The 23,610-nt window shown below is 42.6% G+C and overlaps 1 protein-coding gene across 3 annotated transcripts in view; it reads right to left on the bottom strand.

Annotated features, from left to right (window-relative positions):
* Positions 1-23,610, bottom strand: part of LOC143764782 (proprotein convertase subtilisin/kexin type 4-like) — a 353,321-nt gene that overhangs the window by 210,052 nt on the left and 119,659 nt on the right. For all 3 annotated transcript variants that reach the window (XM_077250736.1, XM_077250738.1, XM_077250737.1), the window contains exon 3: positions 13,745-13,840. In XM_077250736.1, coding sequence (XP_077106851.1) covers positions 13,745-13,840 — 96 coding nt within the window. The remainder of the gene's footprint in view (positions 1-13,744; positions 13,841-23,610) is intronic.

The raw sequence follows: 23,610 nt of genomic DNA, 5'->3' as shown, positions 1-23,610 counted from the left end.
GTGTCCCCCAACACACTCAGGGAGCGGTATCTTGCATATGGTGCTAGACTGCAGGCAACGGTCCAGGAAAAACGTGTGGAGGTGATTGCTGTAACTCGGCGGGGTTACGAAGATTTGCTGTGGATCGGCGAGTCCACGAAGTCTGCGGTGTGCAGCCTTGTGGAGAGGAGCTGCAGTTGCAGCAAGCGGTTCGGCAGCGGCATGAGCTGCAGTTGCAGCAAGAGGTTCTGCAGGAGCTGCAGTAGCAGCAAGATGTTCTGCAGCAGCAGGAGCTGCAGTGGCAGCAGTGGCTTGTGATTGGCAGCCGGAGGTTCCGGTGGTTTTGACTGCAGCGGGAGCTGTGGCAGTGCCAGCAGGAGCTGGTGAGGTGTCGCAAAAAAACAATGGTGCTCCAGGTCATGCAAACTCTTAAAGGACCAGTGCAAGCCTAGAGAGATATTGGTGTATTGTGCAGGGATGGTTGCCAAAAAAAAGGGTGGCGTCCCAAAAGGGGATGGTATCCCAAAAGGGAGTAGTTGACAAAAAGGGGGTGAAGTCACAAAAGGGGTGGTTATCCTAAAGGGGAGGAGTCCCAAAAGGAGGCATTAACCCAAATAAGGGTGGTGGCAAAAAAAGCGGTGGCGGCGAATGCGCCATTAGACTGTAGCCAGGAACAACATGCTTCATGCTATGTAGGTCCATGCTATGGTGTGGATTGCTCGGCAATAAGGCATCATGACAGTGTTCCTTCTGGCTAGATGGGGGAAGTGTGATGGGACTGATAGACCCGGGGAGTAGAGTGTCTTTGCCGAGTATCCCTCCTGAACGTTCTCTGTCAACTGAAACAGTGACAGTTGCCCAAAAAAAGGTAGAATCTCAAAAGGGACAGAATCCCGGGAAGTAGTAGTGACCCAAAAAGAGAAGGAGCCTCCCAAAGTTAAAGGGGTGGTACAGATGGATTGTTGCCAGGAGCAATTGTACTATGTATGTCCAATTTGCAATATGAACTACCCACCCGGCAAGAGGCTACGTGCGTGTATCCTGCTGATGAATGCAGAGGATATATTCAGACTGGTTGATTCTGGGAGCTTGGTGACCCTAGTGAGGGCTGTGCCCAATAAATTTATAATGTAAAAAAGGAAGACTAGTCTCTAGTGCACCCATGGATGCAGGTGACCTCATTCAGTGGCCTGGGTGATCCTCGAGATGGTCAGGGACATTAAAGGCCACGAGTTTGCTATAGTCCCGAACTTAGCTTGTCCGGGACTCTAGGCCGTTCTTAGACTTGTGGGAGGGGGTAGTTCCTCTACAGCAGGAGAATGGAGGTCTCTCTACTCTTGGTTTGAGTCAGACGTAGTACTGACCGGATGAAAATGTGGGACTGACCAATTCTAGGACTTAGCAGAGGTGACCAACAGTGTGACCGTTGAAAACAGGGTAAATCCAGGAAAGGGGTCCGACGCCTGTTTAAGTGGTGACTTGTTGTGCCAGAGTGACAGGGAGAGTAGTGGTGATTCCCATTCAGATGATGACTAACACAAGGGAAGGGGAGTGCAGTAACGTTAACCTGGGTAACCTGGGTACAAATGGCAAGTCTTCCTCCCGTTGCTAGAGACGTAAAGGGCGCAAAGAGGCTGACAAAGTTGCTCCCTTTGAGGATATCAATAAAGGAAAAGCAGTGACTGGTGCGATTAGTCAAATGTGAGTACTCTTCCTGACACTGAAGAGAGCAGGAAGGAAGGTGACAGGTCATTGCTAGTAGCAACCATTAGGGCTTAGTATGGTGAAGGCTCCAGAGAATCTGATGCTGAAGAACTGGAGAGAGTGGAGTTTTCTGAAGTTCCAGAGGGTCGAGAAATACCTAAGGATGACTGGGCAGAGCTTCAAGAGAGGCTGAAGGTGTCGAGCATGGACGTCGCCAACTCCACGCCCCTGGATCAGGTGCGTCGCCTAGAGTCTGAGCTCTTGGCAGTTTAAGCTCAGGTTGGCGAGAAGGAAGCGGTTTTGGAGTCTGGGAGCGAGAACAGTGATGCTGCAGAAATCCCAGCAGAGACCCTAGAGGTGGTCGAAGATGATAAACGGAAGACCCCAGAGAAAGAGTAGAACTCTGATGCAGCGGAGTGTGGATGGGCAAGATGGCCCATCTGAAAATATACTTAAAGAAGTGATGTCAAACCGTGAACAAGGCCATATTGGAAAATATGGAGGTGCTCAGAGAAGCATTAGGAAGTCTTCTGCAAGAGAAGAAGTTGGTGGTCACAGACTTACAGCGGCAGTGTCAGAGTAGTAACAAGGCAGAGCTGCAAATGCCCATCTTGGGGAAGGGTCTTGCAGAAGAGTGTAAAGCTCAGGAAGAGTTTGCACTAAGAGCTGAACAAGACAGTCACCTGGTCATGACAGATGTCTTGATGGAAAGGTCCAAGGCAAAGCGGGAGCCGTCCGTCCATGAAGAGAATGAGACTTCACTCTTCAAGTGCATGATATATATTTATTATTATTATTTTTCTCAATTTCTTCATTGTTTCTATTTATTAATTTTTTCTTTTCATTTTTTCTTATTTTTTTCTTTTTATTTTATTTTTCACCTTCATTTTATCATATCTGGTTGCTTCCAATAAGCTTGGTGTTTCTCTGGAGAGAGAGAGTATTAGAAAATTAGTAATCGAAGAAGCTTTTAAACAAAAGGAAGAACTTAAAAAAACTCTTAAGGGACGCTTTCTGTTTCTTAAAATGGATGCCTGCACACGTCACAGAGTGAACTATTTTGCCATCAATGTCCGATTTGTTTGAAAATGAAATAGTTACCAAGACATTGGCAGTAAAAGACACTAAAGCTCATCACACCAGTGAGTTTCTCCAGGTGGTGGAAAAGGTTCTGCAAGACTATGAACTTAAAAAAGAGCAAGTTCTTTCTGTCGTAACTGACAATACTTCAAATATGATAAGTACTATTTAAGCTAATGAATGAGAGTAATGATGGTGACCAGCAGCTAGAAGAACATTCTGGGTCCACAGACAAAGAAATGTTTGAAATAGAGGAACACAGTATTGTAACTGAGGAGCAAACTGAAGTTGCTTCAGATGAACAGCAACATGATAGTTTAGATGATCTTGTTGAAACTGTGTCAATACGTTCTTTCATTCATCACATGCGCTGTGTTGTGCATACACTACAGCTGGCTATAAGAGACAGTCTGCAAGAAGGACATGCTGCTGCACTGATTGGCAAGGTGAGAAAATTGGCTACTGTTGCCAGAACTCCTAAAGTTGACTCAATTTTGAAGAGACGTGCAGGAAAAGGGGCAATTATTGATCAAGCCACACGATGGGGCAGTACTTACTTAATGATTCAGCGCTTGGTTGAACTGAAAACCTTTCTTGTAGACATGGATAACCCTCAACTGACGCTAAATTAAAGTCAGTGGAATCAGGTGACTGAGCTGGAAAAATTGCTAGAGCACCCATTTACAGTGGCTAAAAAATTACAAGCAGAGGACTTAACTCCAGGTATTTTCTTAAAGGAGTGGAAGAACCTGATGTTTCGCCTGTCTCAAAGAGGAGGGTTAATTGCAAGTGGCATTGCTACATCAATGAAACGGAGAGAGGAGCTACTATTACAAAATAACATTCTTTTGGCAGCTGTTAATGTAGACCCAATGCATCGGATTCTTCTAGATGATCAACAGCTAACTAAAGGAAAAGAAGCTCTGTTTGAAATAGCAGTAAGGATGAAAGGGTTGCAGAACAGTCAGGAGGAACAAGAAGAATTTGGTCGTCATGCCACATCTTCACCCTCATCAACTGATCTAGAATTTAAAGGGAACCTGTCACCCCGTTTTTTCGGTATGAGCTAAAAATACTGTTAAATAGGGCCTGAGCTGAGCATTACAATAGTGTAGTTTGTGGACCCCGATTACCCACCTATGCTGCCGAAATACGTTACCAAAGTAGTCGTTTTCGCCTGTCAATCAGGCTGGTCTGGTCAAAAGGGCATGGTGTCTTCCCCCAGATTTTGCGTAGTTTTCCGTTGGTGGCGTAGTGGTGTGCGCATGTCCAAGGTCCAGAATCCTCTGCCAGGGGATTGAAAAGAGCGCGCTGTTCGTTATTTCATTGGTGATCGGTGGGCGCGGCCATCTTCCTTTGGCCGCGCGTGCGCAGAAGCGGCGCTCTGCTGGCCGCGGCTTCAGGAAAATGGCCACCGCGATATCCATCTGCGCACGCGCGGCATCCCGCGGCCATTTTCCTGAAGCCGCGGCCAGCAGAGCGCCGCTTCTGCGCACGCGCGGCCAAAGGAAGATGGCCGCGCCCACCGATCACCAATGAAATAACGAACAGCGCGCTCTTTTCAATCCCCTGGCAGAGGATTCTGGACCTTGGACATGCGCACACCACTACGCCACCAACGGAAAACTACGCAAAATCTGGGGGAAGACAACACGCCCTTTTGACCAGACCAGCCTGATTGACAGGCGAAAACGACTACTTTGGTAACGTATTTCGGCAGCATAGGTGGGGAATCGGGGTCCACAAAATACACTATTGTAATGCTCAGTTCAGGCCCTATTTAACAGTATTTTTAGCTCATACCGAAAAAACGGGGTGACAGGTTCCCTTTAATTTAGAAAAATATTTGGATCACAAGGACCGTGCAAAGCGTTCCCACATAAAAGAAGAGTCATCCCCATCAAAGAACACAGCCAGTACATTTCAGCAGAATTTTTCATGTGCACTAAAAGAAATTGAGAAATTTGACCGTTCATCAAAAATAACAGTGCAACAAGCGATTCCTCTGTATCCTGACATTGTCAGAGATGTTGCCCGAGTGGTTACTACTTTGCCACCAACCCAAGTTAGTGTAGAGAGGTTGTTCTCTGCTCTCAAAATAATTAGATCAGATTTGAGGGCATCCATGAAGGAGGTTCTGACAGAGGCAATACTTTTTCTGAGGACAAATTTATAGATTTCTTCTTATTAACTGCATAACAGTGTTTATTGCATATTTACTTACAAGAGTTTAGAAAAGTTTATAAAAGTTATTTGCTATATTCTAATTGTATTCTAATAAATATAGTTTTTGCTCTAAGTGGTCTGATTACTTATATGATGGTGAGAAACTGAATAAGCACGATGTTAATATTTTACAACAGTAAATTTATTGTTAAGAATTGGCCATTTATGAAGGAGTCGGAGCCGGAGTCGGAACCTGATAAAAGTCCAGGAGTCGGAGTCGCAACTGTGGCTTACCGACTCCACAGCCCTGTACAGCAAGCGCTCTCTATTTCACTAACTATTTAACTGTTTCCTAACTGGTTTCTGACTTTACTTCTTTGCCGCCCACAATGGGATTTCAGTATAAACTTTACACTACTCTACCCTTCCTTGAATCTCTATTATAAGGTCAGTACCTGCTGCTCTTCATGTGTCAGCTCTTTTATGTCCGCAATAGTGCTCCACCACCCTATATCAGTACCTTTTTGGACACTGGACCCATGTACGATTCAGAATAGTCTCCATCTCATTATTTATACTGTGTCATGTATTCTTTGTATAATACCAGATTAATTCTTGGAGTCTAGGGACTTATTTGTATAGGATCCTCTCTACGTCTGATTTATCATGTATATTGTGTGTTATATATATATATATATATATATTCTAGGTGGTGGCCCGATTCTAACGCATCGGGTATTCTAGAATATGTATGCGTCGTGTATAGCACAGCCCATGTAGTATATTGTGCAGCCCATGCAGTACATTCGCATCCCACGCAATACATTGCGCAACCAACGCAGTACATTGCGCAGCCCACGTTGTACATTGCGCAGCCCACGTTGTACATTGCGCAGCCCACGTTGTATATTGCGCAGCCCACGTTGTACATTGCGCAGCCCGTTGTATATTGCGCAGCCCGTTGTATATTGCGCAGCCCACTTAGTATATTGCACAGTCCACGTAGTATATTGCGCAGCCCGTTGTATATTGCTCAGCCCACTTAGTATATTGCGCAGCCCCCGTTGTATATTGCGCAGCCCGTTGTATATTGCGCAGCCCGTTGTATATTGTACAGCCCACTTAGTATATTGTGCAGCCCACTTAGTATATTGCGCAGCCCACGTTGTATATTGCGCAGCCCACGTTGTATATTGCGCAGCCCACGTTGTATATTGCGCAGCCCACTTAGTATATTGTGCAGCCCACTTAGTATATTGCGCAGCCTACATAGTATATTGCCCAGCCCACGTAGTATATTGCCCAGCCCACGTAGTATATTGCCCAGCCCATGTCGTATGTTGCGCAGCCCACGTTATACTGTATATTGTGCAGCCCACGTATTATACTGCACAGCCCATGTATTATATAGGACAGCCCATGTAGTATATTGCGCAGCCCACATTGTATATTGCGCAGCCCACGTTGTATATTGCGCAGCCCACGTTGTATATTGCGCAGCCCACGTATATAGCAATGTGGGCATGATATCCCTGTTAAAAAAAAAAAGAATTAAAATAAAAAACAGTTATATACTCACCTTCCGTTGGCGCCTGGATCCAGGAAGCGGTTACCGACGCTTGGGATCCACCGAAGCTCCGCCGAGCTGCTCGCGCCGGCCGCCATCTTCCGTTCCCAGGATGAATTGCGGAATTACCCAGAAGACTTAGCGGTCTCGCGAGACCGCGAAGTCTTCTGGGTAATTTCACAATGCATCATCGGGAACGGAAGATGGCGGCCGGCGCAAGTGGCTCGGCGGACTACGGAGTGTGAGTATAGCAGGTTTTTTGTTTTTTTTATTATTTTTAACATTACATTTTTTTTTACTATTGATGCCGCATAGGCAGCGTCAATAGTAAAAAATTGGGGACACACAGGGTTAATAGCAGCGGTTACGGAGTGCGTTACCCGCGGCATAACGCGGTCCGTTACCGCCGGCATTAACCCTGTGTGAGCGGCGACCGGAGGGGAGTATGCGGGCGCCGGGCAGTGAGTGCGGGGAGTAAGGAGCGGCCATTTTCTTCCGGACTGTGCGCGTCGCTGATTGGTCGTGGCAATGGCCGTGGGCGGATTCCATGACAGACAGAGGCCGCGACCAATGAACATCCGTGACAGAAAGAAAGACAGACAGAAGGACAGACAGACGGAAGTGACCCTTAGACAATTATATAGTAGAGATATATATATATATATATATATATATATATATATATATATATATATTGTACAGCATCATTAAATCATTTTGTCTTATTTTCCTGTATATATTTTCTTTTAGTATATATCTCTATTATATTTATGTTTTCTTTTCTTCTCCAATAAGGTTTGATGAAGACCAGGGACATGGCCAAACGTTACCTTATGGAATAGTTTGCATTTCTCTACTGCGGTGAAGCAATTTTCTTTATTTGGTGATTGAAATAAATCCTTTTTTTGCAAATTATATGAGACTCTGAGTGCGACTCTTTATCCTCTGCATGAAGAAAATGAGACTTGACTCTTCAAGTGCATGATAGAGGTACCCAAAGATGTACGAGAAGCATGTACCAGTGAGGATGTGCATGAGGCCTTTAGAAAAGCGGTAGTGTGTAGTGTGCACTAGGCGCCTGAGACTCAGCAGTTGGTCATACTGTCAGCTAGGGAAGTCACAGTGAAGCGGGTGGCTATCCTGAGGGATAGGCACCTACAATGCTTTTTCACGAAACAGATGATCCTGGTGAGAAATAAAGAAGCTGCTCAAAGGTTGGAGCATGCCCGGAAAGCTCAAAGTCGGCTGGGCTTTGTGGAAGACATCGTTCAGGTGCCCAGAAAACTGGTGAGCAGAGTCATTGGGAGACGTGGAAAACTGATGCAGGAAATTGTGAATAAATCCGGTGTGGTGAGAGTGAGGATACCAGCTGAGGACGAAGCCCAGGTAGCTGGTGAAGATAGGATGGTACCATTTGTCAATGTTGGTTCAATGGAAAGCCTTATATATATCCGAATGCTCCTTGAATATCGGGTGACATACCTGAGGGAGATTGAGCAGCTAAGACTGGTCCGACTACAGATTAATAAGCAGCTTCAGGACATAAGATGGCGGCCGTCTTCAACCCAGGGTAAAGGGAACCGAGAGGGCCCTCCAAATAGTGGAATGACTGACAACCAAAGACGATCAGCAGGCCAAGGAGGCAGAGATTCTGCAAGTGGCGGTTCTACTCACGGTACAAGGCTGAGGGACCCGGACAGTAGCCCACGTGATTTACTAGATGGGTCAGACTTAGACCAGACAGTAGTCTCGTCTGTATGTGAGACTCACCGCCACTGGAGACGGTCATGGAGAGAAAGGTCAGGTGACGGGGCGTACTGGAAAAATGTGGAGACTAAAAAGGGTCTGATGACACAGACAGACTGTGACTAAGAACCAAAGCTCAATGCCTACATACTGACTGCTGGGGGCGGGGCAGGCCTAACAAGGGTATGGGGATGAATGAATCACAAAACCGACAGACTGTTCTCTCGACTGGTAGGGCAAGGTGACATGGGTGCCCGGTCACGTGGCCCCTGGTTTATGCCAAGTGTTCAACCTCGCAATTTTGAACAGAGGGAGAAGGTATGTGATTCAGTGACTGGCGTCATTGTGAATGTCGGTTTGTGTAGAAGACAGAGGTCATCTGCGCTGTAAGCCCGAAATGTTGTTCTGGGACTTTATCTTTGCTGGTTACAAAAAGATGAGGGGACCACAATTTTTAAGCTACACATGCAAGGCACTAAAGGGTACAATTTTAGAATATATTGCGGGGTTGTGCAATTATAGATTTGTTATATATATATATATATATATATATATATATATATATATATATATATATATATATATATATATATATATATATATATATATATACATACACACATACATACAGTATAGACCAAAGGTTTGGACACACCTTCTCTTTTAAAGATTTTTCTGTATTTTCACGACTATGAAAATTGTAAATTCACACTGGCATCAAAACTATGAATTAACACATGTGGAATTATATACTTAACAATAAAGTGTGATACAACTGAAAATATGTCTTATATTCTAGGTTCTTCAAAGTAGCCACCTTTTGCTTTGATGACTGCTTTGCACACTCTTGGCATTTTGTTGATGAGCTTCAAGAGGTAGTCACCGGGAATGGTTTTCACTTCACAGGTGTGCCCTGTCAGGTTTAATAAGTGGGATTTTTTGCCTTATAAATTAGGTTGGGACCATCCGTTGTGTTGTGCAGAAGTCTGGTGGATACACAGCTGATAGTCCTACTGAATAGACTGTTAGAATTTGCATTATGGCAAGAAAAAAGCAGCTAAGTAAAGAAAAATGAGTGGCCATCATTACTTTAAGAAATGAAGTTCAGTCAGTCCGAAAAATTGGGAAAACTTTGAAAGTGTCCCCAAGTGCAGTGGCAAAAACCATCAAGCGCTACAAAGAAACTGGCTCACATGAGGACCGCCCCAGGAAAGGAAGACTAAGAGTCACCTCTGCTTCTGAGGATAAGTTTATCCGAGTCACCAGCCTCAGAAATCGCAGGTTAACAGCAGCTCAGATTAGAGACCAGGTCAATGCCACACAGAGTTCTAGCAGAAGACACATCTCTACAACAACTGTTAAGAGGAGACTTTGTGCAGCAGGCTTCATGGTAAAATAGCTGCTAGGAAACCACTGCTAAGGACAGGCAACAAGTAGAAGAGACTTGTTTGGGCTAAAGAACACAAGGAATGGACATTAGACCAGTGGAAATCTGTGCTTTGGTCTGATGAGTCCAAATTTGAGATCTTTGGTTACAACCACAGTGTCTTTGTGCGACTCAGAAAAGGTGAACAGATGGACTCTACCTGCCTGGTTCCCACCGTGAAGCATGTAGGAGGAGGTGTGATGGTGTGGGGGTGCTTTGTTGGTGACACTGTTGGGGATTTATTCAAAATTGAAAGCATACTGAACCAGCATGGCTATATATATATATATATATATATATTTTTTTTTTATTTATTGTGATACAGAGACTGGCGTCATTGTGAATGGCCGGTATGTATCGCAGAGACAGAGGTCGTACTCTGCACTGTAAGCCCGAAATGTTGTTGTTATGGGACTTGTAGTTCCAAAAGTGTTTGTTTTGTTATAAGGTGGGCTTACAGGGTTAGTTGGATAGCTGGGCAGGACTGACTAACTACACACACCTCCCACCTATGGGGTGGTTACAGGTACATAATGTGACCATGGTTTGGGTCACATGTTCAGAGTGTATGAACTGGCACTGTCAGAGTGTAAGGTCCTGGATGGCCTGTGTGTTGGAATGTCCTGGGAGTAGGACTGGATTCCTGAAGAGCACATGGAGAGGCCATGGACCTGAAGGCCTGTGTGTTGGACGGTCCTATGAGTGGACGGACGTCCGGAATAGCACAATGAGAAGCTGTGGACCTGGATGGCCTTTGTGTTGGAAGGTCCTGGGGTTAGGACCGGAGTCCAGAAGAGCACGGGGTGAGGCCATGGTCCTGCAGAGTCTGTGACGGCTACTGTGTTGGGGAAGCTACCGTTCTTCTGTGGATCTGGAACTGTCTGGTGGCCTGGTGAGCAAGACATGGTCCGGGACGGTGATCCCAAATAGGCACCTTCTCTGGGAGTGCGGACCGACAAGGAGTCTGCGTTGGAACAGGAGCTCCTGTAAGGTAACTCCAGAAAGGAGGTTATAATAACGGCAGAGAAGGATCTGCCATTGGAACAGACTGTCGGTGGTTATTATGTTTTGTTGAGGTATATAATGAACTGTTTGTGGTGCGGTTTATGAGTGCAAAATAAATCGGAATAGCCTGTTTTTGTTAGAAAATGCTCCTGTGTGCTTTAATCCCGTTGCCAAGGGAGTGTCCCCCAACACTCTCAGGGAGCGCTATAAATATATATATATATATATATATATATATATATATATATATATATATATATATATATATATATATATATATATATATATATATATATATATATATACACATACATACATACATACATACGTACATACATACATACATACATATATATATATATATATATACATATATACACTCACCGGCCACTTTATTAGGTACACCTGTCCAACTTCTTGTTAACACTTAATTTCTAATCAGCCAATCACATGGCGGCAACTCAGTGCATTTAGGCATGTAGACATGGTCAAGACAATCTCCTGCAGTTCAAACCGAGCATCAGTATGGGGAAGAAAGGTGATTTGAGTGCCTTTGAACGTGGCATGGTTGTTGGTGCCAGAAGGGCTGGTCTGAGCATTTCAGAAACTGCTGATCTACTGGGATTTTCACGCACAACCATCTCTAGGGTTTACAGAGAATGGTCCGAAAAAGAAAAAAAATCCAGTGAGCGGCAGTTCTGTGGGTGGAAATGCCTTGTTGATGCCAGAGGTCAGAGGAGAATGGGCAGACTGGTTCGAGCTGATAGAAAGGCAACAGTGACTCAAATCGCCACCCGTTACAACCAAGGTAGGCCTAAGAGCATCTCTGAACGCACAGTGCGTCGAACTTTGAGGCATATGGGCTACAGCAGCAGAAGACCACACCGGGTACCACTCCTTTCAGCTAAGAACAGGAAACTGAGGCTACAATTTGTACAAGCTCATCGAAATTGGACAGTAGAAGATTGGAAAAACGTTGCTTGGTCTGATGAGTCTCGATTTCTGCTGCGACATTCGGATGGTAGGGTCAGAATTTGGCGTAAACAACATGAAAGCATGGATCCATCCTGCCTTGTATGGAGCATCTTTGGGATGTGCAGCCGACAAATCTGCGGCAACTGTGTGATGCCATCATGTCAATATGGACCAAAATCTCTGAGGAATGCTTCCAGCACCTTGTTGAATCTATGCCACGAAGAATTGAGGCAGTTCTGAAGGCAAAAGGGGGTCCAACCCGTTACTAGCATGGTGTACCTAATAAAGTGGCCGGTGAGTGTATATATATATATATATATATATATATATATATATATATATATATATATATATATATATATATATATATATATATATATATACATATATATATATACACATATATACACACACATTATCGCAATCAAAAATGTTTCACACAAACCCTAAAAATGGGTTTGTTTCAGGCATGTGATGCTCATTCAAACTCACCTATGTCAAGTAACAGATGTGGCCAATATCAAAATCACACCTAAAATCAGGTAAAAAGGGGAGAAGTTGACCCATTCTTTGCATTGTGTGTCTGTGTGTGCCACACTAAGCATGAAGAACAGAAAGAAGACAGGAGAACAGTCGGAGGACTTGAGAACCAAAACTGTTGAACAATATCAAAAATCTCAAGGTTACAGGTCAGTCCCCTGAAATCTTGATGTTCCTTTGTCCACGGTGCGCAACATAATCAAGAAGTTTACAACCCATGGCACTGTAGCTAATCTCCCTGGACATGGACGGCAGAGAAAAACTGAAGGAAGGTTGCAATACAGAATAGTCCGGATGGTGGACAAGCAGCCCCAATCAAGCTCCAAAGAAAATCAACCTATCCTGATGGCTCAGGTTGCATCAGTGTCAGCATGACAGACATAAAAAATCCAGACTGCAGTTTGTCAAAATCCTTTTTCGATAGAGCAAGATAGAGCTTTTTGTTAAAGCACATCATTTTAATGTCTAACGAAAACGGAATGAGGCCTACAAGGAAAACAACACAATCTACAATCAAATATGGTGGAGGTTCAAAGTTGTTTTGGTGTTTTGCTGCCACTGAAACTGGGTGACTTGACTGTGTGCAAGGCATTATGAAATCTGAAGATTACAAAATAATATTGGGTTGCACTGTAGTGCCAAGTGTCAGAAAGCTGGGTTTACGTCCCAAGTCATGGGTCTTCCAGCAGGACAATGATCCCAAACATACTTCAAGAAGCACCCAGATATTGATGGAAACAAAGCGCTGGAGAGTTCTGAAGTGGTCAACAATGACTCCGGATCTAAGTCCCATTGAACACCTGTGGAAAGATCTCAAAATTGCAGTTGGGAGAAGGCACCCTTCTAATATGAGAGACGTGTAACAGTTTGCAAAAGAAATGTGGTCCAAAATGCCAGCTGAGAGGTGTAAGATGATTGTTGATGGTTATAGGAAGCAATTGATTGCAGTTATTTATTCCAAAGGGTATACATCCAAATATTAAGTTGAGGGTGCCAACAATTTTGTCGGACCATTTTTGGGGTTTAGTGTTGCTCTGCATTTTTGAGGTGTTCCAATACACACAAAGAAAATAAACATGTGTATAACAAAACATGTGTAGTTATAATAATTTTCTGGAAGAAATACTTAATTTTCTGGAACAATTTCAAGGGTTTCAACACTTTCGGTCATGACTGTATAAAATGAAATTGACCATCTCCTATAAAGCCCATCCATGTGCCAATGAAAATCCATAATCACTTCCCGGAGAGGGGAAACAATAGATGCTCGTACACGCACACTTTGAAAACACAGCATTTAAATGCAGACATCAATGATTAACAGTCACTTGTATGTAGTTAAACAGCAATGATCGGCACTAGCTTCAGCCACTGCTGTTAAAGGCTCATACTGGCTGCATAACACAGCTGGCACCTGCCTTGTATGCTCCATACACGCATTTCTGATACTGATGCTCATGTACAAAGGGAATACGCGATCTAGAAGTAGCAGAGGCTTTTTACAGTATCATTAAAAATGCAATGACAATCTGTCATAGTGTGGTTGATGTGCTTACCATGTACCACTGCTTACGGAATAAAGGATCTGTGGGCATCAGATTGACATGTCTTTTTGTTCTTTTCTTTACAGTCTGCTGTTCAAACCAATGGACCTGGAGGTGACAGAAAAACACCTTAAAGGGTTTGTCTCCTAATTCAGTAGCTAAAAAATTCAGTAGTGCACCGCTCCCATGCATCCTGGCTTCCAGCTTGCTAGGGGGTGGTGCACACATGGCTGACTGACAATTCAGACCAGTGGTATTGTGGCACTACTGGTCCAAATTGTGCACACTTTAATCTTGCTATAACCAGGCAGTATTGCCCCTGAAGCATCAGAGCAGCCCAGTGGCAGAGAAGCTGGCCGGATGCAGTAATTACAAGCTCTAGTGGACAGAGCTTGTAAGCACTGAACTCCTTGTCTGGGAAACCAGACATTTCTGATAGCGACAGCTGCAGTGGCTGGTAACGTAGGCAACATACAGTAAACAGTTCTTGAGAATGGGGAATATTTTAATAAGAAGCTAATTGCAAACTTGCTTCCCTTTTTTTCAACTACTTTGAAATGTTAAGCATGAAATAACTTGAAAATGACCATTTAATACTGCAGAGAAATATTCAGGTCATGATCACAAGATGAGTAGCAATAAAGCTGAAATAAAAGATCTTTATTTTTTTGTTAATACCTGGACAACACTACAGGCTGGAATGAAGACGAGTCTTGTGTAAATGCAGAAGAGAATGTGTGCATACGGACAGATCTGTTGAGGGCATTTGAGGAATCAAATTACGGTCTCACCATGTAAAAATATAATAACTAGATCGAGGCCCGATGCTATCGCATCGGGAGGGTGGTAATGACACGGTGGGTGAAAGCATGAGGCGCTGTTGTTGCCTAATGGCATCCTGTGATAATGTAATGACTTTTGCATCAGGGGACTCATGTGTTTGACGCCTATGCTTATATGCATTGTTTTTGTCCCAACGATGCGGTTGCTCTTCAAGAGTCTCATTTGCCCTTTGTTGTCTTCAACAACCTTTGCTTCTTTCCTTTCATTGTCATTGGTGTACTTTTTATGAGGAGCCATGTTGGCGCTATTTGCTTTTTAAAGGGGTTTTCCCATAAACAAAAGTTAGTTTTAAAAAATGTCTGTTTCTGACATTGTAATGAACATACCACAGCTCCTGGGTAGGGGAGGAAGCAAAAGACAATGCTGACATTACAGCAGGAGATCGCAGAGGATACATTTTGCGAGGTAAAATATTTTTTTTAAAAAACAGTCAAGTGAAATATTTTACCTCACAAAATGAATTCACTGTGATCCCCAGCTGTAATGTCAGTAGTATCTTTTGCTTCCTCCCCTGCCCAGGAGATGTGGTATGTTCGTTACATGACAAAGTCAATTTTTAAAATGAACTTTAGTTCATGGGAAAACCCTTTTAATGTGACTAGCTTCCTCTGCCTGTAGGCATGTTGCTCATCTGCAGCTGGGATCAGCCAAATGATTCACTGCACCTGCGCATAATTCACACAGGCGCAGTAAATCAGACCACTGCCATCTTTGTGCAGACAGATAGTGGTGGTCACATTTAAACTGCGCAGGCACTCCTCCTGTACAAAGATGGAGGCAGTCAGTGAATCATTCGGCTGATCCCAGCGGCGGCGTGGTCGTGACAGTGTTCCGCTGGTGGTACCTCACAAGAGGCTGTGTGAGAGTGTGTGATAGTGTGTGTGGTGCGACTGTGTTCCGCTGGTGGTACTGTGCAATAGGTTGGTGCCAGCAACAGTTTCCATATTTTGACACCCATCACTTGGGTGTCCTAATATGGTGGTCGGTGAACTTCCTCAGCTTGGAATTCTGGGATACGGTGACATCTGGACAGAACAGGAAATGAAAACATTACAAGGCAATTATATAAATAGATAAGGCTGGCTTACTCCCTAAAATACAATTTCAATTCTTTGAAACCTTATGTTTAGATTCTTGTTATTTAATCCTGTTATTTTCTGGTGAAGAAACTAGCTGTCAGGCATACAGTGGAGGAATATTCTGCATTATAAATATACGACTTTTGCCCAAGGAGGTGCTGGCTGGTCCCAAAGAGAGGACTAACACAGCCCAGCTGGCTGCAGTGTCATAACACTGCAGGGGGTTCAGAGGTAAAAGGCTGCGTGCTGGGACACCAGGATTTGGGATTAATTGTATCTCTCGTTTTTCTAAAGTTATCCTGCAAGAAAAATCAATTTAACAATTCTATAAAAAACAAAATTGTGGGTGGCCCTAATGAGAATTAAACAGATTAATTTTATTAATTGCCCTGCCCTAGGAAAACAGTTTAGGGTTTTACTGTATATATCATTTTTAGGAGAGATTGAAAAAGTTGACAAAAATAAAAGATGAATGAATTGAAAATTATATGTACCGGTAAATCAGATTTTTTTTTTTTTTTTTTTTTTTTTTTAGATTAAATCCTTTAAAAGGTGATTTCCTATACATCACCAATATCAGATTGGGGGCAATATGACACCCAGCGCTCCTATCAGTTCTCAGCATAAATAATCAGCTATGGCAGGAACATCATAGGCTCCATATACTTAGTTTAATGTTTGCATGCTCAACTCCTAATGAAGTGAATGGAAGTTAAGCTGCATTACCTGCGAGTGGCCACCATAAAGCTGTGCAATTTTGGCTCCATACACATCCACCAACCCAGGTCTGATAACAGCTAATTGGGGTGGGTCTTGCGTGACACGAGTCTCAGGTTGATGACAATTATTATAGGTCATTAGTATCAAAGTAGTGGACAACCCCTTTAACACCTTCATCCCGAAGCCTGTTTTCAACTTCCTGACAAGGCCTTTTTTTCAATTCTGACCACTGTCACTTTATGAGGTCATAACTCGGAAACGCTTCAATGGATCCTGGTGATTCTGAGAACTTTTTCTCCAGACATATTGTACTTTATGGTAGTGGTAAAATTTCTTCGATATGACTTGCGTTTATTTGTGGAAAAAAAAAAACGGAAATTTGGCGAAAATTTTGAAAATTTCGCAATAATCAAACTTTTAGTTTTTATGCCCTTAATTTAGATAGTCATATCACACAAAATATTTAATAAATAACATTTCCCACATGTCTGCTTTACATCAGCACAATTGTGGCAACAATTTTTTTTTGTTAGGAAGTTTTAAATTTTAAAAGTTGACTAGCAATTTCTCATTTTTACAACAAAATTTGCAAAACCATTTTTTTTAGGGACCACCTCACACTTGAAGTGACTTTGAGGGGCCTATTTGACAGAAAATGCCCAAAAGTGACACCATTCTAAAAACTGCACCCCTCAAGGTACTTAAAACACATTCAAGAAGTTTATTAACCCTTCAGGTGCTTCAAAGGAATTTTTGGAATGTTTTAAAAAAAATGAACTTTTAATTTTTTTTCACAAAAAATTTTACTTCAGATACAATTTGTTTTATTTTACCAAGGGTAACAGGAGAAATTGGACGCCAAAAGTTGTTGTACAATTTGTCCTGAGTACACCGATTCCCCATATGTGGGGGTAAACCACTGTTTGGGCGCATGGCAAAAGCTCGGAAGGGAAGGAGAGCGGTTTGACTTTTCAATGCACAATTTGCTGGAACTGACATCGGACACCACGTTTGGAGAGCCCCTGAAGTGCCTAAACAGTGGAAACCCCCCACAAGTGCACCCATACTGGAAACTAGACCCCCCAAGGAACTTATCTAGATGTGCTGTGAGAACTTTGAACCCCCAAGTGTTTCACTAAAATTTATAACGCAGAGCCGTGAAAATAAAAATCTTTTTTTTCCACAAAAATTATTTTTAGCCCAAAAATAATTCTGAGTACGCTGATACCCCCATATGTAGGGGTAAACCACTGTTTGGGTGCACGGCAGATCTTGGAAAAGAAGAAGCACCATTTTACTTTTTCAACGCAGAATTGGCTGGAATGGAGATCGGACACCATGTATATAAATAAAGATTATTATTATTATTATTATTATTATTATTATGTCCCATTTTGAGACCCCCTGATGTACCTGAACAGTGGAAACCCCCCAATTCTAACTCCAACCCTAACCCTAACACACCCCTAACCCCAACCACACCCCTAACCACACTCTTAACTGCAACACACTCCTAACACCAACACACCCCTAACCATAATCCCAACACTAACCATTACCCTAACCACACCCCTAACCCTGACACACCCCAAACCAGAATCCCAACCCTAACTCCAACCGTAAACGTAATCCAAACCCTAACCCCAACCCTAACTTTAGCCCCAACCCTAATGGGAAAATGAAAATAATTTTTTTAATTGTATTATTTTTCCCTAAGGGGGTGATAAAGGGGGGTTTGATTTACTATTTATAGGGGATTTTTATGTTTGGCAGCTGTTATACACTAAAAAGATAATTTTTATTGCAAGAAATAGTTTTTGCATCACATTTTGAGAGATATAATTTATCCATATTTTGGCCCACAGAGTCATGTGAGGTCTTGTTTTTGTGGGACGAGCTGACATTTCTATTGGTACCATTTTCGGGCACGTGACAGTTTCTTAATCGCTTTTTATTCCGATTTTTGGGAGGCAGAATGAACGAAAAACAGCAATTTCTGCATTTCTTTAGGGGGGGGGGGCGTTTATATTGTTCCGCATGTGGTAAAATTAATAAGGTAGTTTTATTCTTCGGGTCAGTACGATCACAGCGATACCTCATTTATATCATTTTTTTATGCTTTGGCGCTTTTACATAAGAATTTTTTTTATAAAAAAGTAATTGTTTTTGCATCAATTTATTCTGAGAGCTATAACTTTTTTATTTTTCTGCTGATGGAGCAGTATGGCAGCTTGTTTTTTGCAGGACAAGATGACATTTTCAACTGTACCATTTTCATTTATATCCGTGTTTTTATTGCACTTTTTGTTAGGGAGTATGATAAAGCATTGTTTTTTGCCTTTTTTTTTACGGTGTACACTGAAACGGTTAACTAGTGGTATAGTTTTATAGAGCGGGTCGTTACGGAAGCGGCGATACCAAAATTGTATACTTTATTTTTCTTTTTTTTAATATTTACATACAAAAAATGGATTTATTGGGGAAATATATATATATCTAATATATAAAGCTGAATGTGTGTATGTATGTGTGTATGTATGTCCGGGATTGGCATCTGAACCGTCGCAGCTACAGCCACAAAATTTTGCACAGTCACACGTCTGGACCCCGAGAGCGTCATAGGCTATGTTGTGAGGTGAAATTTTAACCCCACGCTTTCCAATTCACCAAACAATTTTGCCCCTATCTACATAATGGGGAAAAAGTGAAAGGAAAAGTGTTGGAGGCAAATTAACAGCTGCCAGATGTGAACAAGGGGGACTTAAAGAATGAGAGCGATGGCGCCAAAGAGTATATACTGTACAGTTGCTAAGGTGGGGCCCCGACATGGGATAATCACCACACCACCACGGGGATATGAACACACACACAAAATGCGCCACACACTACCACGTGCTCGAACACATATACCACCCTCAGCGCACATTTCACCACACATACACCAACCTCGCCACATAAAAGTCGAAACACATAAGTCGCCGCTCAAAACTCGCTACGCGCAAAACTCTCCACATGCAAAACTCGCCACACATGCAAAACTCACCTCATGGAAAACTCGCCACACGCAAAACTTGCACACGCGGAAAAATTGCCACATGCACAAAAGTTGCAACACATGCAAAAGTTGCCTCACACAAAACTTGCACATACTCAAAAGGCACCACACATAAAACCCGCCACGCGCAAAACTCGCCATGCGCAAAACTTGCTGCACACAACTTGCTACACTAACCTGTCACATGCAACTTGACACACAAAAAGTTGCTACACGCATGTCGCCACACAAAACTCATCTCACAAAAGTCGCTACATGCATGTCGCCACACGCAACTCAACACACACAACTTGACACACGAAACTCGCCCTAAAACACACACTAGTCTGGTATTATCCGTCAAAAATAAAAATCTGATTAATAAGCAGACAAACTACAAGAGCAACAAATGTACCATATAGGAATCCGGCAGCTGTCAGTCACATGACCAGTCTATTATGTGTATGTGTGAGCTAATATATACTGCCAGGGGGTGGGCTTACTGTTGGCTGGGGATTTATCAGGCTGCCAATTTAGCTTACAAATACTGAGGTAAAAATACTTTGCAAATAACGTGTGAACGAGGTCTAATACAGGAGGAGATGACATACAGATATATACTATATACAGGAGGAGATGACACACAGGTATATACTATTTACAGGGGAGATGACACACTGGTATATACTATATACAGGAGATGACACACAGATATATACTATATACAGGAGAGATGACACACAGGTATATACTATATACAGGAGATGACACACAGATATATACTATATACAGGAGAGATGACACACAGGTATATACTATATACAGGAGGAGATGACATACAGGTATATGCTATGTATAGGAGGAGATGACATACAGGTATATACTATATACAGGAGGAGATGACACACATATATATACTATATATAGGTGAGATGACACAGGTATATACTATATACAGGAGGAGATTACATACAGGTATATACTATATATAGGAGGAGATGACATACTGGTATATACTATATACAGGGGAGATGACACAGCAGGTATATACTATATACAGGGGAGATGACATACAGGCATATACTATATACAGGAGATGACATACAGGTGTATACTATATATAAGGGAGATGACAAACATGTATATACTGAGGTGAAAATGAGAGGTGTGAGGTGAAAATGAAAAGGTGTGAGTGCAAAATGAGAGGAGTGAGGGAAAATAGTGGAGAGATCGGAAAATGACAGATGTGAGGTCGAAATGACAAGTGTTAGGGGGGAATGAGAGGAGTGAGGGGGAAAATAAGAGGGGTGAGGGGGAAAATGACAGGTGTGAGGGAGAAAATGAGAGATGTGAGGGGGAAAATGAAAGATGTGATGGGGAAAATGAGAGGCGTGATGGGAAAATAAGAGAAGTGAGGTGCTATAACTAACCACAGATATTTACTATGCCCAGGCAACGCCGGGCTCTTCAGCTAGTATATATATATAAATATCCAAATTAATCCTACATTGTACTGCAAACTGCTCATATAGTTATCCCTGTCTAATCAATAATTTAACTATAACAATAATGTTCAATATAACAAGTAGAAAGCCAATGTTATGTTAAACTGTGCACAATAGCAAGCTTAATATCCAAATGAAAACAGCTACCTGCCGTATCTAGTTAGAGGGAACCTGTCACCCCCCAAAATCAATGGTGAGGTAAGCTCACGGTCATCAGGGGCTTATCTACAGCATTCTGTAATGCTGTAGATAAGCCCCCGATGTTACCTGAAAGAGGAGAAAAAGAGGTTATAATATACTCACCTGGGCGGTCCCGCTGTGGTCCGTGGTCAAATGGGCGTCTCAGGTCTGCTCCGGTGCCTCCCATCTTCATTGCATGACGTCCTCTTCTGGTCTCCGTGCTTCGGCGCAGGCGTACTTTGTCTGCCCTGGTGAGGGCAGAGCAAAGTACTGCAGTGCGCAGGCGCCGAGCCTCTCTGACCTTTCCGGCGCCTGCGCACTGCAGTACTTTGCTCTGCCCTCAACAGGGCAGACAAAGTACGCCTGCGCCAAAGCAGCGGCGCGGAGACCAGAAGAGGACGTCATGGAATGAAGATAGGAGGCGCCGTAGCAGACCTGAGACGCCCATCGGTCCGCCCCTGGGTGAGTATAATCTAACGTATTTTTCTCCTCTTTCAGGTAACATCGGCGGCTTATCTACAGCATTACAGAATGCTGTAGATAAGCCCCTGATGCCGGTGAGCATACCTCACCATCGATTTTGGGGGTGACAGGTTCGCTTTAATCCCACACACTGTACTGCAAACTGATCATATAGTTGTCCCTAAATGATGAGCAAACTCCTCCAATGAAAGCATTCACATTACAAAAAAATCTATATAAGCCATGCAGACAAACTTGTGTACTGCGATAAATCTCAAGGCTAATGGCAGTGCAATGCATTACAAATGGCTTGTGACAGGACCAGGCAACAAAAAAGACCTTGTACAACGAAATCAACAACAGCAGAAGACCGATCACCTGTTGAGGAAAAAAAAAATGCAGCTACAGCGGCGACTGACCTGCTGAGTACCTGTTCCTCTGCTGGGGCTGCAGATAGCGATGGGTAAAAGGTGCTTCAAGAGATCAAGAGGTACACGCAGAGCTAGGGGAGCCCTGGCCGGTCGGGTCCCTGGTTCCGCGGCAATAGAAAAAATGGCCGACAGAGGCTGGCCGGCGTGTGACGTCACAGCACTACAGAGTGCACGAATGGTCAAAAGAGTTTTGGGGAATATAAGGTTCCCCTTCATCAGGGTGTCTGCGTGCGTTAGCATCAGACACTACTTTATAGCCTGGCACACCAATAATCGCAACCCAGCATGTCAAAAAAAATTATTTCCTTCACCTGATCCACTGTTAGCTAAAAAATGTATCTATATTTCTACGACAATCAAACTTTATTAATTATGAGTATAAAAAAGACCTTATCAATAAAAACATTTTTATTACACTAACACAAACATTCTTTTCTTCCATTTTTTTTTCCTTTTCTTCCTTTTATTTTATTAATAAATAAATCAGTGAATAGACATAAATTAGTGAATAGACACTAAAACCACATACTTAATATTCCCTAACCTGCCTTAAGTGTACAGATCAGGGACCTTAACCCCTTTACCCCCAAGGGTGGTTTGCACGTTAATGACCGCGCCAATTTTTACAATTCTGACCACTGTCATTTTATGAGGTTGTAACTCTGGAACGCTTCAACAGATTTTAGCGATTCTGATATTGTTTTCTCGTGACATATTGTACTTCATGAGAGTGGTAAATTTTCTTCGATATAACTTGCTTTTATTTGTGAAAAAAAACGGAAATTTGGCAAACATTTTGAAAATTTTGCAATTTTCCAACTTTGAATTTTTATGCCCTTAAATCACAGAGATATGTCACGCAAAATACTTAATAAGTAACATTTCCCCACATGTCTACTTTACATCAGCACAATTTTGGAACCAAAATTTTTTTTTTGTTGGGGAGTTATAAGGGTTAAAAGTTGACCAGAAATTTCTCATTTTTACACCACCATTTTATTTTAGGGACCACATCTCATTTGAAGTCATTTTGAGGGGTCTATATGATAGAAAATACCCAAGTGTGACACCATTCTAAAAACTGCACCCCTCAAGGTGCTCAAAACCACATTCAAGAAGTTTATTAACCCTTCAGGTGTTTCACAGGAATTTTTGGAATGTTTAAATAAAAATGAACATTTAACTTTTATTCACACAAAATTTATTTCAGCTCCAATTTGTTTTATTTTACCAAGGGTAACAGGAGAAAATGGATGCCAAAAGTTGTTGTACAATTTGTCCTGAGTACGCAGATACCCCATATGTGGGAGTAAACCACTGTTTGGGCGCATGGCAGAGCTCGGAAGGAAAGGAGCGCCATTTTACTTTTCAATGCAAAATTGACTGGAATTGAGATGGGACGCCATGTCGCGTTTGGAGAGCCCCTCATGTGCCTAAACATTAAAACCCCCCACAAGTGACCCCATATTGGAAACTAGACCCCCTAAGGAACTTATCTAGATGTGTGGTGAGCACTTTGATCCACCAAGTGCTTCACAGAAGTTTATAATGCAGAGCCGTAAAAATAAAAAATCATTTTTTCACAAAAATGATCTTTTCGCCCCCAATTTTTTATTTTCCCAAG

Source organism: Ranitomeya variabilis, chromosome 4 (assembly GCF_051348905.1).
Source record: "Ranitomeya variabilis isolate aRanVar5 chromosome 4, aRanVar5.hap1, whole genome shotgun sequence".
Taxonomy (NCBI): Eukaryota; Metazoa; Chordata; class Amphibia; order Anura; family Dendrobatidae; genus Ranitomeya; species Ranitomeya variabilis.
Note: the sequence above shows the minus strand (reverse complement) of the source record. Positions and strands in the feature narration are given on the sequence as shown.